The 17,930-nt window shown below is 40.8% G+C and overlaps 1 protein-coding gene across 1 annotated transcript in view; it reads left to right on the top strand.

Annotated features, from left to right (window-relative positions):
• LOC308043955 (netrin-4-like) overlaps nt 1-12,902 on the top strand; it is a gene marked incomplete at both ends in the record, with an annotated part of 42,726 nt that extends 29,824 nt beyond the window's left edge. Inside the window, 7 exons of the mRNA XM_080350369.1 lie at nt 329-455; nt 975-1,163; nt 8,710-8,923; nt 9,704-9,840; nt 10,821-10,889; nt 12,006-12,176; nt 12,766-12,902. Coding sequence (XP_080206495.1) covers nt 329-455; nt 975-1,163; nt 8,710-8,923; nt 9,704-9,840; nt 10,821-10,889; nt 12,006-12,176; nt 12,766-12,902 — 1,044 coding nt within the window. The remainder of the gene's footprint in view (nt 1-328; nt 456-974; nt 1,164-8,709; nt 8,924-9,703; nt 9,841-10,820; nt 10,890-12,005; nt 12,177-12,765) is intronic.
• Between the last annotated feature and the right edge of the window lie 5,028 nt (nt 12,903-17,930).

Here is a 17,930-nt window from a genome sequence, read left to right as displayed (position 1 = left end):
AACTGCATTAGCTTACGCAATTTAAATAGCCTACAGGCTGTTCACCAATGGAGTAGTAAAAGAGCCAAGTGGAGAGTTAAAAATAAATTGTTGCCTCATGCATTTAAACTGGAAGATAGATAGAGGAAAAATCTACGTCTTCAGTGACTGCGTGAAGAGATAAAAACTCCACATTTAAGCTTTGGGTTCTGTGGGTTTCCTAAGAAAAGCCGAGCAGCTGCGTGGGAGTTGTGCACAAGTCCCATCTCCTTGTGAGACTGCTGGGTGCTCCAGCATGTTCTTGCCTGTAGCTATTTGAATGTGTTCTCTTTTCCCCGTTCCCTGACAGGTCCATGGGAAGTGTGTGTGTAGACACAACACAGCAGGTGACCACTGTGAGAAATGTGCACCGCTATACAATGATCAGCCCTGGAAGCCGGGAGATGGAAAAACAGGGGCACCAAATGAATGCAAAAGTAAGTGGGAGGGGGTTTACCGATCCAGGCGTTCAGGATTAGCACTCACCGTGCCAGGCAAAGTTCCCTGACGAAGGCTTCTGTCCATTTACACTAATGTGCTATTACAGAAATGGGGCACTGATGGAAAACTTCATTCTGTATGTTGTTTCACTGCAGCTGACCCATTTGGGCTATTGGGAAGTGGAACTTACAAGGCAGAAATCTGTTCTTCATGCAGCTACATCTGCTCATGTGTTTTAGCGTTCCAGGGTTTCGTGCAGGGCTTATGATACCATCAGATTGGTTTGTTTTACTGTAAGAATTCCACCCAAGCTTCTGACCAATTCCACCAGTTCTCTGACCCTGCTGGGATTCTCAGTTGTGTTGCCATTTCTCATTTTTAGGAGAATCCAGGATTGCCGGCAGATGAAATGTATTACAGTCAGATATTTCCTCCATGATTCACAGTAGGAAAATGATACCAGTATTGTTGTGTCTATTATATAAGCCTGACTATATTGTCCTGTTTCCCACCAGAATGTCGCTGCCACAACCACGCTGACAGCTGCCACTTTGATCTGAGCGTTTGGCTGGCGTCAGGAAAGCGCAGCGGTGGAGTCTGCGACAACTGCAAGCACAACACAGAGGGACATCGGTGTCAAAGGTGCAAACCAGGGTACTACCGGGATAGGGGGAAACCCATGTCTTCTCCAGAGGTCTGCAAACGTAAGTGACTATTCTTACATGTGGTGAAGACGAATGGTAGAGGAATCATTAAAAGAAAGAAGTCAATAACTCCTACAGAATCAATAACTCCTAAAGAAGTAACTAATGAGTATTACTATCCTTTCTTTATATTCTTTTCCTAAACAACAGATTTTTGATCAAAGGTCATCTTCCTGATTTTCTGTGTCTATTCCTCCTGCGGTATCACACATTTTTTTTGTGATAACTGCTACAGTTCTCCAAATGCACTACATTCTGGGGAAAGGTACGCTATTCTTGTGCTTGCATTTAAAATAATATGGTTCCTTTTTTCTTGAAGCACACTTAGCAGTTTTTTTATGCTTCTTTCAAAACTATGTGTGCTTATGTGTAAGCTATTGTTAAATTCTACTGTGCAACATCTGTGCACATAAATATATATAATAATGGAGTACAACCTCTGGATCAAGGTATTTTGCACCCAGCCCAAATCTCCCTTACTTAGTGTGAACATTTCCTGACTATCCTGCCAGGCTTCGCATATCCGATTCCATCTGGCATCTATTTCGGAGGTTGCCATTTCCAACAATATACATCACTTCATTTCTCCCTTTGGACAGTTTTCCTTCCCCATAGCTCAGACATGAGTTGCCAGCACAGAGAACTTCATCCTCTGTCATCTCTACTCATGCCCCCTGGCATCATGTGCTTTTGAAGCTTTCCTGACCCTTTGACGTTCTTCATCAAGATGCCTCTTAAACACTCTGGTTATAAACGCTCCTCTCCCTAGGACTGCGTGGCCTGTGATATTGCTTAAACCTTCCGTGCACAACACGTCCTGTTTTTCAGCTCTTTTGTATTCCTTCCACTGGATCTTAGTGCCAGCACAGACCATTTACATATGACCCCTTCTTTTTGATTTTGCAACGTTCATCACAGAACACTGATGAGCAGACAGAGCTGAGGTGAGCTGATCTAACTCACCCTGTATCCCATAGTGTTCTATGGCGGCCCAGTTCCAGTTCTGTTTCTACTCTGAGCAGATTTGCCACAGGGAAACATTGTAATGAGAATAAATTGTTGTGCCAGAAGATTTGCTGAAAGAACCTGTGTATGAACTCTTGTATTTAACAGCAGGGTGATGATGTAGTAACCAACATCATGTAATATTAGATAACTGCTAAAGTCAAGGAGCATTGGAGAGCAGCGAGGAGGAAAAAACATGGCTCGAAAATACAGCCTATTTGTGTGGAAACCCTAGAACAGTCTGCCTGGATGAAATCAGACCTTGACTGTACCTTTGCCTCTTTTGTCCTGTCTGGTTACAGGCCTCTCGGTACCTTCTGCCAATACTCTGTTCAGAAATTCACCTTGCTGAAAGAGCTTTATTCCTATCGTGCCAGACAAGCACAATAATGTTCTTTTCACCTGGAAATGTGCTGCTGCCAGCAGGAGGCCTCCAAATACAATTGTTTCCTCACTGACCTGCATGCTCAGGCCTAGACAGCTGCCATCCCGCTTTAGCCACCTACAGGTTGTGTCTTTTCTAGGCTCCCTGTACAATCAGCAGAGAAACAGTGGGACCTGTAAGGAATGATTTACTGCAGTCTAATGTAGAAGACTTAGATGAGCTGAATTACATTCTATAGGATATCCGGTTTTCTTCCTTCAGAGGTATTCTGGATCACTAGCCTGCACTAGGGTTTCTGCTGGTTGAGATGAATCTAACGGGTTTGATTCAGCATTGATGCAAATAGCAGAACATGACCCTATCTGTGCATGACTTAAGTCAATGGGACCTTTCACCAGTGTGTAAAAGCACGAGTGAGTGCTTGCCATATCCAGGCATAAGGAAAGAATATTGCATTTCACTGTAGAGAGCCTCAAATTTTACAGCAGCCTGATATGTGCACGATGCTTGTACCTGTGTGGAAACAGAAGGGATGCTGCAGATCTAACTACAATTAAGAGAAACCCGGGAGCGTGGTGGTTAGTGCCTTTTTTAATTGAGGTGAGGAGAATTCCCACAACGACAAATTACCTTAATAGTGTTCTGCAGGATGAAAGAGCTGATCCCCAAACAATTCTCCATGTGGTTTGCAGGCAGCTTGTGAGTGTGTGTTTCATGTTACGCTGTAGTTGTGCAGAGAATTTTCAGGGAAGGTTTTGCTACTTCAGTTATTACCAGTGACAGCAAAATCAGAAACACCGGTGCAGACAAGCAGAGTTGCTTTGGTTAGAACAGACTCAGTTTGATAGACAGAAGATTTCACCTCCAGGACCATCATCAGCTCCTTATGCCTCGAGATAATATTAAATTGAAGTCCTTATGCAGGATCTAAGATAGAGGCCCTCTTCTCCATCCTTTAGGTTGCAAAACTTGCATGGCTATTAAACTTAACCTGGTGTGGTCTGAGTAAATTGTTCAAGTTTTTTGACCCTAAACCCAAGTCTGGTTACTCATTATAAAAACAGTTACTGTTTTGAGAATTGCTAATATGTAAAATTTAGAAATTAGACCACCAGGTACATTTCTCTCATAGCTCAGCCTGCTGATCATAAATTGAAGAGCTGCCACTTCTGGATTAGCATGTTTGTGAGGATTTAAATGTAACAATTACAAGGCATCATCGCACTTGGAGTAAACCACGCAAGCAGTGCCAGCCTAACAAAACTAAATGAAAAACCCACCTACTGGGCAAGTGCTGAAAAGCAGTAATAAAGTGCTAACAGCAGACTGAAAGGATGATTTTGGTGAGAGCAACCTCATCCTCAGCTTCCCATTTTGAACTCGGAGGAAGAAAAAAAATCCTCAATGGGAGATCAAAACTTGACCCTTGTGTACAGTAGATACTGAGCTGGGAAAGGAAATCTGATGAAAAAGCTGAATGAAATGCTGTGCTAATCCCATTTGAGAAAGCACGCTTGAAGAGTGCTCTGCCATCCAGAGCAAAGTCTAAGTTCAGCTGTGACATCCCCCTCAGGCTCCCGGGAAGTTAACAGGATGCTGCCCAGGCCCAGAAAAAGTCTTTAAGCATTAGTCATAATAATGAACAGCATTCCCTCTTAATCACTGCTAAGACAAAAAAAAGTTGCATAACAATTCGATGTCCTGGCACTACCCAAACCAGCCTTTGCTGCCCCTCCAATGTGAGACTGCAAAGATATTCCCTTGAAAAGAAAAACCCTTAAAATTTGACTTATAAGTGTGAATCTGCTATTCCTTTTTGTCTGCAGGGGTAGCCTGTCTCTGATCCCTTTGCTTCTCCTGCTCCTAGCAGCTGGGGATGATTGAGAGCCAGGTCATGTGCAGAGCCTTGTTTTGACACTGCTTAGATCTATACTAAAAGAAAAAAGGCATGAAAAGAACCCCAGAGCAAGGCACACACCTGCCTGTTATTGGGGGTGACAACACAGGATTAAGTAGTTTGGATATAGAGTTGTATGGGAGCTTTGACTCGGAAGCCTAATCATTTCCTAACCAATGGTTAGAAAAGCTGTTGTATCCTTGGCTCTTTCCTGTGGCTTATTTAGAGGCTTAAGAGATCCTTCTGAAATGGCACCATCTTTTGTACTCACCCTTTGCTTAGCTTTAAAAATAATGCAGGCATGTAGACCCATTAAAAAGAGTCTCCAGGAAAACAAGGTTTTTTACTCTAAGCACAAGTGTTGAAAATTAAAATGTGCCCAGATGCACGTGCACACACACTCTGAAAAGCTCTGCTTCTCATCCTTTTACTTCTGAGCAGAGGGAGTGAACTTTTAATTGTAATATCACAAAGGCCTGATCACGTCTCAGTTCAAAGTCTGTCTTAATCGGCGCTGACCACACACACAGCTGTCTATCTTATTTCCCTCATTTATGAAACATCACTGGTTGAGTCAATCCCCACATCTGACATACTTTAAAAATTGCCCAGATTTGGTCATATGCTCCAAAGATGCACGGGTATGTATTTCAGATTCAAAAGGCTTTGTTTGAGTTTTTAATTTTGCCTGTTTTTCATCAAACAGCAGTCTGCTCATAGCTGAACCTTAGGCAGTATTATTAGACAGAAATTTAAGGCAAGATACCTCAAGGTCCACCGAATTACTCGGAGCACTTGCTATTTTCCTCTAAGTTGGGACCATATTGTTACAACTAATATTATATTTTACATCTGTGTCTAATTACAGGGGAAAGACAGCTGTGCTGAGGGCAGACAGATTTATTGAGGACTTCAGTGGAGGCTGCTGTATGAATTATTCATTTTTCATTATTCCTTGTCTCCTCCTTTTTACAGCAGTTTCTGACAAAACAAACTTAGTAGATGAGTGAGACTAAAAGACAAGAGGATGCTTTGTGATACTTTGTGACCAAAAGCCAATTCTAAAGTACAGTGATGAAATTTTTCATTACACTGCTGTCAAGGGGAGAACCCAAATAAACCAGCCATCTCTGAGCCAGAACTGTCTGCACACCGTCCCTAACATAATTGATGATGCCTTTGACAAACAAGGCCATTGTCATGTCGGCTGGTGTTTTGTTAGACAGGGAGGCGGATGGAGAGAAAACTAGGGTTTGCCAAGAGAAAAGAAGCAAAAATCAGCAGGGAAAGATGCTGTGTTGTCAAATATTGGGAAATATAAAAGGGTGAGGTTTTGGAGACTTGCTTTAATGTTGGTGTTTGGTTTTTTGGGTTTTTTTTTAATTGTGAGATTTATCTGCAAATCTGTGGTTCTATTAAAGAGATAAAACTCAGTCATCAACAGCTGCCCCCTTCAGCATGTGACATGTGGGCTCTTATTTTGGGAGTTACCTTAGATGCACAACTGGGATTTTGGCCATAATACTCTGGAAGCCAGACAATGTACACACCCAAGCTGAAATGCTAAATAAACACAGACTGAGTAAAGCGTTTGCAAGCCACTTGTATAACTCATCTGACAGTGTCGTACATTTATTGATTCAGCTTGCCCTCTGATCCACCAGAAGCTGCCCCAGTTTCTAATGGGGGAATATGCCCCACACTTCATTTGGGAATATTAGTTTTCCTGAACTATACACCCAAATAGGAAGAAAACAAAATAAAGGAGAGCACTTTTTTCCTACCTCCTCATCAGCTTCTGCAAATGCTGTCAGTCACTGTCCTGTAATACTTTCCTCAGGGATAGGATTGGAGAAGGTCTCATCTTCCTGACTCAGGATCTAGTCTTGGTGATTAGTCTAAAGATACTGGTGATTTACCCATCTGTTACGTGACCCTAACTGATGAAACCTGAAAACCAGAAATAAAATGGGAATAAAGATAGGCCCAGAAGTTGCAGAAATAGAAGAAATTTAAAGTGAAAACTCCACAGGTAGATCCTACATACAGAGATATTACAGTGAAATAAGAAGCCTGGATTCAAGCCAACCCAGATGTTGGCAACCTCTTACTTGTGGCTCAGGCCTGTCTGTAGCAAAGGAAGCATTTGTTTCCCCTCCTTATCCCCAAATCTATGACATCCATTTTTTTTCAGTGATGGAAGGAACGAAGTGTCTTCTTTTTTAGGGTGCTGTAGTCAGCCCTGCAAAAATCTGGGCAAAAATAATTCAGGTTGAGCAGCAACAAATCAGAACTTGCCTTTGAAACTGTCAGTGCTAATGAGCGCTTCATCATTACACCTGCTCTCCAGAACTGACAGCAAAATCCCTGGGTTTGCTCCCAAAGTCAAGACTGCTTTGTGGCAAACAGGCGAGCCTGCTGCCATCCGCCAACCAGCTCATTGTGTTGAGTACATTGCCCATGACAGCACGCTTATTTTCTGTCCTTAGGCTATTGTGCTAGTGTCCCTTGAAAACAACGGACTGAGATCCATCTACAGCAGAGTGTAATAATATTATTAAAAATATTGGCATAAAGAACACAGGGCATGGTGAAAAAAATATGTAGTAAGCAGATCGTAAGAGAAATGCACTTTAAACAAAATCGCTCACTCTTTTTCTCATATGATTTTCAATAGATATTTTCTTTTCTTGAGCATCAAATATGAGGTTGCAGATGAAAGTGAATCTGTCCCTGCTACACTTAATACTCTTTATAGTCATATATTTGGAAAATGATGTGTGGAATCAGAGTGTTCATTTGGTCTCTTATCTGTGAGCTCATGAAGAAAAGTAGTTTGATTAGAAGCGATGATGGGCAAACTTAAAAAGCTTTGGAGATCATGTTTGGTTCAGATAAGCATCCAAAAGGCTGGCCCCCTGATCCAAGCTATCTAAACACTTCGGGTGTCCAGCATTTAACTGAAAATCTCTGTTAAAGCAGGTCTTAGCCACAAGATTTTTATTTCTGCCCTCTTCCAGATGGATGAAGTAGTGATGCATTTCATTTTTTGTCTCTGCTACAAGCAAAAGCCAGGGCACACTGCCTTGTTAATATAAAAAAGAGATTACATATAAAGGCCTCGAGTTCAGCTCAGTTCTCATTTTAATCAAACCTGTTTGAATATCAGAAATGACTGGGTATGTTTATTGCTTGTACAGGGTGTTTAAAAAAAACGGACCCAATTTCAAAGCAAAGTGATTTCAAATTGGGTCCATCTTTTTGAAACACCCCATATTTTACCTCTCTTGGCACAAGGCTTGACCACCTCAGCCTCCAACCTGATGGAGAGGAGTCAACTGTGTTGGCTTTGCAGCACCCCCTGTATATGACTTTCCACCTCACTCCCTGATGCTGTCACATGGGGAATGTACCAGGAGTGTGGGATTATGACAATTTATTTTCTATGAAGGCAGAGTTGCCCACAGGAGCTGTAACTATCTGTTTTACTGCCAAGTTGCCTTGAGTTGCCAGCTTGGTGTCAAACTGGCCATAGTGTTTACTAAGATCTAGAATTTTTTTCCTCTTCTTTGCTCATCTCCATTTACATGGAAAATATGTCTAGAGAGTTTAGAGATCTTCTCTCATTCTCACTGCCTTCCTCATAACAAATCCGCTAATGCATTTATACAAAAAATGTCATCAGCTTCCTTACACACATACCACACTGCATGGGGAGATACATCCCTCAGAACTCACACGGAAGGAAATTTGTGGACTCTTTGGAGGTAGAAATTGAAAATAATGTTTCAGATCATCTGAACCACGTGTGTAAGCCACGTCTAGCCCCAGAGGAACCAGTATGTTTGTGATCTCTGTGTTCATAGGAAAGACAACATAGGTGATATCTATAATATTTTACCTCACCCATGCTAGTGAATCTTTTTGCAAAACACTAAAAGTGAATCCCCGTTATAAATAAACACACAGTTCCTGACACCTCTTCAAAAAGCTGTATGGTCAAGGTTTGTGCAGTAAAGAAGAACCAGCTTCACACATAAACAGGTCCCAGTTGTACTTGTTTTGCTGTGTTTAATGGGTTAAAAAGAAACAAAAATAATATTGCAAATGTAGGCTGATGATGCAATATTTACCGGTTCTGACTTGAAACTACTGAGCGTAAGGAAGAGGGCACGAGTTTATCAGCCTTGCAAAAATGTCTCTTAAGCAGATGGCCCCTGGGCACACAACCCCAGTCACCTCTTACCGTATCTCCACAGCTTGCGCCTGCCAGCCTGTGGGTTCGGCCAACGCCACGTTCAGCAGGAGCTGGCGATGCCACCCCAAGACGGGATTCTGCTACTGCAAACCAGGTGTGGCGGGGCCCAACTGCGACAGGTGTCTCATGGGCTACTGGGGCTTTGGAGAGAACGGCTGTCGCCCTTGTGACTGTGCCAGAGACTGCGACCAGCGTACTGGAAACTGTTTCAATGGGTAAAGAAGCCCTTCTTCGGGTTCACTTTGAGATGGGTTCTGTGAAATAAAACAAAGATTAACTGAAATACTACAGCAATGGTGGTAATCGGAAGATGCTGGAGGGTGCACAATTGTTTGAAAAGGTGGCTGTAAGTCATAGAAGGTTTCTTAGATTCCATTCAGTGGCTGGCACATTTTAAGTCCATTGTATTATCCAAGGCGATCTTGAAAATATGACTTTTTGCAGTAATAATAGGCAACTCCGCAAGCCTCTGGAAACATGTGCAGCATCTTTAAATACACCTGGAAAGAGATGGAAGAGTCGGGAGAGCTTTCCTCTCATCTGTGCCCAGGGTAAAAAGAATTACAGGGTTTCTCTCTTGTTTCCAGAGGACAGGCATCTGTACCCCAAAAACGCATTAATCAGTATAGAAATGCTATGATTTGCTGGGTGACTGCAATTTTATGGGTTCTGCAGGTGTCCTCGGTTCCTAGTGACATTAACAAGTTGTCACTAACTCCAAGTTGCTTAATTCAGTAAAAACAAACAAATGAAAGCAAAAAAGCCCCAATATATAGTTACCTAAAAAAAAAAAAAAGCTAAGTTAGCAGTGGTAAGACCTAAATAAAAGCCTAGATCTTGTGATCTCTCTATATGGCATGAGGTCTTGCACTTATTTGCACTCCCAGCCTGAAGAAAGCAAGTTCATCTGGCTGGATACAGGCACGTGCTACAAACACCTGCTGCTCACCCATCTCGTGTCCTAACCAAGACTTCTGGTTTATCTGTTCCCCCAGCTATGACAACGAGCCGTTCTTTAACATCCCCATTGGGGGACGAATCCCTGACCTTGTGCAAACGCCAATGAATGAGAGCGAAGAGGACTGGAAATGGAATGACCACGAGCAGGGATTTTCTGCACTGAGGCATCCGGGTACAGCCCAGAGTCTGGGAACGCTGAGGAACTGCACTCAGTGCCAGTTTTTATTTGTCTCCAACCTGACTTAAATTCCCTCCCTCATCTCTAGCTTGTTCACCCCCCCATCTCCTGGCAACATCGGCCAATATGAACTACATAGGTTATCACTACACTTTACATTGTTATTTTCTAAACCAAGGGTACTATCCAACTTTGGTTTTGGAAATTCATAAGTCATTAATGATCGTGTGGGAGAAAATACATTCCTTTTGTTGTCTGAATTATAGTCCTAATGCTTATGGTTTTACACAGCTACTTCTCAAGCATTCAGTTGCTGTTTAGAACTTCAAATGCTACTTGTGAAAAGATCGTGTCATTTATCACTGAAATGTGCTTGTGGAATGCAAGATTTTTATATTCCTCATAGCACAACAGCCCAGGAGAGAAAGTAAAAGTATACTGTACCCAACTAAAGTTACAAAGTAAGTGGGCTTATAGAATGAGGTGGAGCCTATAGTACTAAATAGTTCTTAGTCTTCTTGCCGTATATGAAGATCAACACTTAACAGCATCACTAGCTTTGTAAGACCCAGAGATGATAGTGCCACGTATTGTATATCTTGACTTTTCTGAGATGTATATTACCTTAATATTGCTTAGCTTATGGGATCAAACAAAAGTATTATTACTTACATGATTACACCTGGATCTATTACAAATCTTTTTATTAGTATCAGTTTATTAACTACAATAGATCCCACGAGTGCTGGATTTTACCTGACAGTACTGACCAGATTTCAGAACAATTATTGCATCATCTAACAAGAAACAGATTTGCAAATAACTGAGCTCGCTCTCAGACTTACTCTTATGGTCCATTCAGATGATGGGATGTATATACATATAACTTTTTAACTGAGTATCATTTGCTTTTCTTTCCTCTCTCATGTCCCGGCTCCTCTCCAACTCTTTGTGTTCTGTGGTTCCCCTGCTAGAAAAGTGTGTGTGCAAAGAAAAGGTGCTTGGAAGTGTCACTGACTTCTGCCAAATGAAATATGCTTACGGTAAGTGGGTAACATCCCCTCAAGGTATGATGATTTCCCAATGTTCTCTCTATGCATGTTATTAGCTGACAGCTATAAAAAAATGACAGGACTGGCTAAGCCATGAAATAAAAGGTAGGATTTCTGCTGCCTTTTTTTGTGTAGTGATATGTCAAATTTCTGATGAGAACTCAATAGCATTTTTCATGCAAGGCTCTGTGGTGTCTCCTTTCCACCCCATCAGCTTCACTCTTTACAGCAGGAGCACTAGAGTTGTAGCTCAGGGTTGGCCTCTGCATCAAGAATAAATGATAAAACCCTAGCATCCAAACTGCCATTGTTTTTGCACTCATTATGCACATTCAAATGGCCATGCTTGTTTACATAGAATGCATTTAATATTGTGGTTTATCAACACTGGGTTCATGCCATCGCATGAAACAAGAAAGGAAAGCTCTGGGTTGCAAAGTCTGATGTGCTTGTGTCATGACCCAACAAAGCCTGTTTGTGAGACTGATCTAGATGAGACTACCCTGCCAAAAAGTGATGGGATCCTATTAAATTAAAAGAACAGAACTTTATCACAGCAACCAGATGTTGGGCCACAAAACAAAAATGCTTTTTCTGGTTTGTTGTGCAATCATGGAATTTTAGCCATGTGACTTGTCTGCAGTCTCATGGGAAACGTCTCAGCTTCCTTCCTGCAGCACAGACAGGACAACATTTTTGAGAGGTATTACAATTCAACACAAGTTTTCGGACTGCAAAATGTAAGGCCTAGAATCAGTGTGCTTAAAATCTGCTGCTGATCTGTTTTTTTCCTACTTTTCCCAGGTATATAAAAAAAGTGTTTTCCTGTGATATCCAGGCATTTGACATCAGCCCATTAAAACGTAGTTGCTGAATAACATGGTGAAAGGATCTGTTAACTACTTCTATAGAAAAATCAAATTTTTATTCTCCAAATTTATTTAGAAGAACCATGACTGAAGTGGACAAGCATTGGAATACATTTCCTGTTAACTGCCATGTTTCTTCATGTATTCCTTTAAGGTGTTAAAATTCTACCTTTTAGCAGCATAAACCAAAATTAATTTAGAAACTCATTGTTCTCTATCTGGATATATTCTCTGGCAGTGATAAAAGCAAGAATCCTATCAGCTCATGACAAAGGGACCCATGCAGAAGTTGTTGTGAAAGTGAAGAAGGTCCTGAAATCGGGCAAAGTGAAAATCGCTCGGAGCAACAGAAGCATTTACCCCGAATCTTGGACCAACAGGGGATGTACATGTCCCATTCTCAATCCTGGTAAGGACAAAATGCTTATCAGGTATTTTCGTTCTCCTGTAAACAGGGCTGACAATTCATTATGAACATTAGTTGTTGCTACTTAACACTTTCCATCAGGTCTTCCTGAGGCAGAGTCCGTGCACACCAAAGAGGGAATTCAATACACAGCTGCACTAAAAAACATCTTATCAGAAAAACAAAGTTTTACCAGGAAGCCCAAACGTCCCTCACATCATGCTTTACTTCTTTTTGGAAAAACTAGAAATTATTATGAAAATTTTGGGAAGTGGAGTGAATCTTTTGGAATGGTTTCAAATAATGAAAAGTCAGTCTTCTTTCTTCCACTGTAAATTCTACTGCGTTCAATGGTTCGTTCCATCAAAGCCCTAAAGCTGACAATCCGAAGCATACTGGAAAGCAACCATGGGTGAGGAGCATAAATGCAAATGAATTTCAAACCAAGTGAAACAGGAAAATCTTTAATAATTAGAAAAATAAACTTTTAAGTAAATAAGCCCCTCTTTTTATAACCAGTTTAAGATCGGTCTCTTCTACATTTAGTTCTATTTTCTTCTATTTATTGACTAATTTATTTTTTTCTCCCTAGGTACTGACTATCTTATAGCAGGCCAGGAGGACTCTAGGACCAGCAAACTCCTTGTGAACATGAACAGCCTGGTGAAACCTTGGAAAGCATATTTGGGAAAACAAGTATCAGATATTCTTCGAACTGGGTGCAAATAATTTCTGCCTCAGAAGTGACAGTGCTGAACTTTGCCTGTTAGTGACACTGCAGTGGAAGGTGTAGTTAGTTTATGCGTTTCCATTCAACATGCTCCTAGCAGAAGCAATGAAAGCAGACTCACCACCCTTTCTCCTTTCACGTGCTTAGACAGGAAACATGGGACATTACTACTTTTTTATGATACAAAATTAGTGCATCATACATAGCTTACAAGTCAGTTCTTAATTTGAGCCTGATTCCGCACACTCAGAGAATCATTTTACAAGGCAAAACTAAAAATATGGATTAGCATTTCCATACTTCAGGTCAGAGCCTGGTATTAATATGTATAAGCTGCTTACATAATGCATTCATTACTTGGGTGTAGTTTTCTTTGTAAGTGACCACTAGCAGGCAGCAATTTCTTTCAGCTTTACAAGTGGCAAAATACTAAACAAGCATGTCAAATAATACTTATTTAAAAGAGCTCAGATCGATTTACCATCAGACTGCAATGATACCAACGTAACGGGCTGCTTTCTAGAAGGCAATATTATCCCATTGCTGAACAGAAACAAAATTCTCTTGGGACAAGGTCCTTTATAGCTGTGCATTGCTATCATGAATGCGTAGCGCTGAGGTCTGCTGCAGAAACCACCTTGGCTCAAACTCGACTCCAAATCCAGCCCTCGCTCTCTAAGGTCATTTTGCTCTTTGCTGAAGTACTTCAGTGTGTAACACCACGAAGGTTTCACAGCGATTGCCACTAAAAAGCCTCGATGCTAAGAAAGAGTCAAAACACATAAGGAGCGAGCAGCTGCTCTAATGTTGAGATTGTAAAGCTGCAAAGTTACAAGTGAGAAGCAGAAGGACGTAAAAGGGTTGGCTGGACTGTGCATTACACAAGGTAGCTATAGTTACTGGGAGAGCAACCAGGCTATTTGAACTGTGCTCAAGACCACTGGCATTTGATGGTAATTACGGCATTCACTCTGCTTTATTTCTCTCGGTCACACTGCAGTTTAAGACACTGAAGCCAGGCTTCCTTCCCATTGTGCCCAAGGATTAAGTTTCCCTCCACAGAATGACAGGAGTGGTAACATCTGCACTCTAGGTAAAAATAATTCTGTCTTGCAAAAAGTATTCTTTCCAAAGCAATTTTACGCTATAGGTAATTAAGAGGTAGCTACTTAAATCATTGGCTAACACAGCATTTTGAGGGAACTGTAGCTTAAGATCTGTGTCCCCTATTTAAGGACTCACAGTCAAACGAAACTGGTTGGAGCACATTCCCTCATCAAGTAAAGAAAAATTTATGAGTCTGTCTATTCTTTCAGGGGGTTGCGGAGAAGAAGCATGCTCACATGCTACTTTTACATATTTCTATTCCATGTCTTTAATTTTTTCATGCTCTCAGGAAAGAGGAGATATCTTCATTTACACTGTCTGGCACATGGAGTATCTAGAAAAAACTAACACTAAGGCAGAATGATGGAAGTCCCAGTCTACAACTTAGGCCATCAATTTATTCTCTTTATCACTGGAAGTCTGAAAAACCATCTGCTTTCATTCCATTTATTGCTCTTTTCCTTTTAACCTTATATTGGTTGAACAGCAGAAAAATCCTCAGCTCATTTGGAAATGGATGACAAGCAGATACTCACAAAATAAAAGCCGCCCTTTTCTCCCAGCAGTGCATGAACAGTGTTTCTTCCTATACCCTTTTCAGGAAGTTTCCCCCAGTCCCTTGCCATTGCTTTCCCTCTTTCACTTCGTTATTTATTTGTTGTTAACTAAAATGGTATCCCACAAGGTGGCATCTCCAACAAGCCATTTAATTAATGCAATAAAACACTTTTTTAAACCAAGGAATTTGGCTTAATTTGAAATGTCAGCTTACAGAAATTAAGAGCATAGCAACTGCTTGCTTTGCTGTCTCCAGAAATCATCTCACAACAAAAAGATTGACTAGTTCTCTTCCAAGTATCAATAAAGATGTGTACATGAATTTACAGTCTGTTCTCAACGGGCCTCTCAGAATAAATGAAAATCAAGTGTAAATTTAGAACTAAGCTAAGGAACATGCTTTTCAACACAGGCCATTTTACCTGCAGGGGATCTTATTTAATGACAATTATATTCCATTTTGGTTTATAGGCAGTACCATATTAAAGGAAACTCTCATACTCCACTGTTTGTGCTGGATTGGTGATTTTGTGGGGAGGGTAAATATCTGCATGATGCCTTTCTGTGGATGAAAGTTATTTTTAACTTGGCCATTTACAAGCATTTCTAGCTACTGCTATTAGAAATACTATTTGCAACAACCCCGGTGTGTTCTCTTGGGGCCTACTGTAATACAGCAATTAGTGACTAACCAAATGCAAACACCATTGTGTGCAAACAAGATAGACATCAATATATCACACATTTCAGGTATCTCAAAAGTAGGTGATACACACAAACACTTGAGTAAAGTGTAAATCAAGTACAGTGGGGAAGCCCCAAAATATTCAGCTAATTTCTTCTCCTTCTAATTCCCCATTCTTTTTGAATCTCTGATTTACTTGCTGGTACCTGCAGAGCTAAGTCTACTTCATTTCCCTCCATTAGTTAGAAACATTGCACACTTTGTTCCAACTACTAGCTCGTGTTTAATGGCTTTGCTGTACAGAGTAGCAGGTATTCCACAACCATGGAATTTAATGTGAAAGTGAAAAATGAAAGCATATTAAGGTGAGTCAACACAGCAAGTTGACTTGTTATTGGTGTCACTACTTCTGCTAACCGGGTATCTCCAAGTTCCCAGAGAAGAAAATAAAAGAACCAAGCTCCCACGTGCAATCTCTTCATTCTGCAGTGCTACAACCTGGGTAGCTTGTCTGAAAGTAAGTATATAAACAGAAATAAGCAGCATAGATCAAGTTGGAACAGCAATTGACTAAAGATGAGATGGGAAAGTTTAAATTAATTACCATGAGACTTTGGAAAGGAAAAAAGTTATTTTCTTGTGCACTGGTACCTGGAATGAAGACAAGCATGAGACAGTGCAAGATGACAACCGTCTTCCTAGTAGAAGCTGTTACATATTCCTCACAAGAAGCAAACAAGGTCATACATAGTAAATGAAAAGAACCACCATAGAAGGTATGGTATTCCTGTATCAAAAGAGTCGGTTTGTAGGCCTGTGTACAATATCACATACCTTGTGATCCTCCATGACTGTGTCTTAGGTGGCACAATAATACAAAGAATACCAACATAGAAAAAGGACACACTTGTCCAATAGAGAAGTGGCTGGACAGCTTCTTTTAGCACATCTAAAATGGGGCCAGTCTTTAAATAAAACTGCCACATGAACAACCCCACAGCACTCAGCTCAACAAGGTGCCTCACAAGCAGTAGCAATCACGTACCACACAGTAGCAATGATGTATCACTTGGGTGAAATAAAAGCCTTTACCCACAACAAAAGAAGTCTGTAAAGCTGTGGAAAATTTATAATAGAGCAGGTGATAGTCTAAGCAGAAGCATGTGTAACTTTCCACAGATAGGAACAAACTCAGGATTGCTGGATGTCCAAGCAGCTCTGCAACAGCTGTGCAGCACGTGTGTCCATGAACACACGATCATTCTGAACCCTCAGAGCATCACAGGAGTTCATTAAATGAACATTTGGAGTGCTGAGCCCTAACTCCAGTGGACTGAGAAATTGCTACTAATACTTCTCCAGCTTCTGCTCTTGGCAAGCAGCTAAGAAGGAAAATGTACCTATGCACAGCCTTTGTGCATTGCTCTTTGAGAGGGGCTCACTGCTATAAAGACTAAGTTTTGTCTGTAGCATTTACCATGTCTCCTAAGTTTTCCATGCTGCTTTATGTAAACATTCTTTGAATTGATATAATTCACATGATGTTCTCCCTCAAGTTCCCGGGACCCGGAAAAGTTAGCATGTTGTTATGTGTTGTAGCACTTTTTCTTTTTACTTAAAATTTCAATTAAAAATACTCAGACACTTACATTGATATTTTTCGATTGATATATTGATCTATTTTAAAAAAATGTAAACCATGCAATCGTCAAACCACATGCACATGAATTCTTTTTAAGGTAATAAACGACAAACATTTCAAACATCAGGTTCCCGCTTCGACAGTGTTAGGCAAGTGGTGAAAAGCATTTAGCTAATATGGCAACCATGACACGTTACTTTGCTCCTGAGCAACTTACCAAAAACGTACAATTGGTATGAGAAGATGTACAGATTGGAAACAAACCAAGTAGTTAATTTATGTAAATGGCATGTTAATTCAATAACTCATCAAAACCCAATTGTGCAAAATCTTGCATGTAGCTGCTTGCAGGTGCTTAATTCCCATGAGAAATATATGCAGGAAGTTTTACTCGTTTGAGATCTAATGACATGTAAAAAAAAAATACTTAACAGGTCCTAAAACTGCTCCTTTACATGGAGCTGGTTCGTGGGATGCAAAGTATGAAGATAGAAACAGATGACAGGTGGGTGGAAGATGCTTTAGCTACAAATGCTGAGGACTCAGGACTCACACACCCAAAAAAGATTAACATCTGCTTAAGGCCTTGAGAACTTAATGCTCTAGCTATGAATTCACCACCAAATTAGCTATTTTGACATTTTAAATAACCGCACACGGACCCGCAAACTGTATTAGGTACTATCTTGCACTAGTGGAAAAGAATTATAACCTTGGTGTTACAATAATCACTGCTGCACTTCTCCACTCTTCCTCTGTGGGGTGGCTCATCTCTCAGGTTCTCAGTATCACTAATAAAACATCAGCTCCAGAGGGGTTAACAGCAGTTGAAAACCAATTGCAGGCAGGCTGGTGCTGTTCAACAAAACGAAGTCACGTCCAATGAACAGAGCTGATTAAGAATAAATGACAAACTGCTGGTAGCTTCTCTACACTGTCCCACACTAACGCTGCTAGAATTTTAATGAGAAGTAAAACAAGAGTCTAAGAAGCATATAATATCCTTTTTTTCTTCACTAGGAATAAGAAAGTAGG

The sequence above is a fragment of the Nesoenas mayeri genome (genome assembly GCF_963082525.1).
Source record: "Nesoenas mayeri genome assembly, chromosome: 10".
Taxonomy (NCBI): domain Eukaryota; kingdom Metazoa; phylum Chordata; class Aves; order Columbiformes; family Columbidae; genus Nesoenas; species Nesoenas mayeri.
Note: the sequence above shows the minus strand (reverse complement) of the source record. Positions and strands in the feature narration are given on the sequence as shown.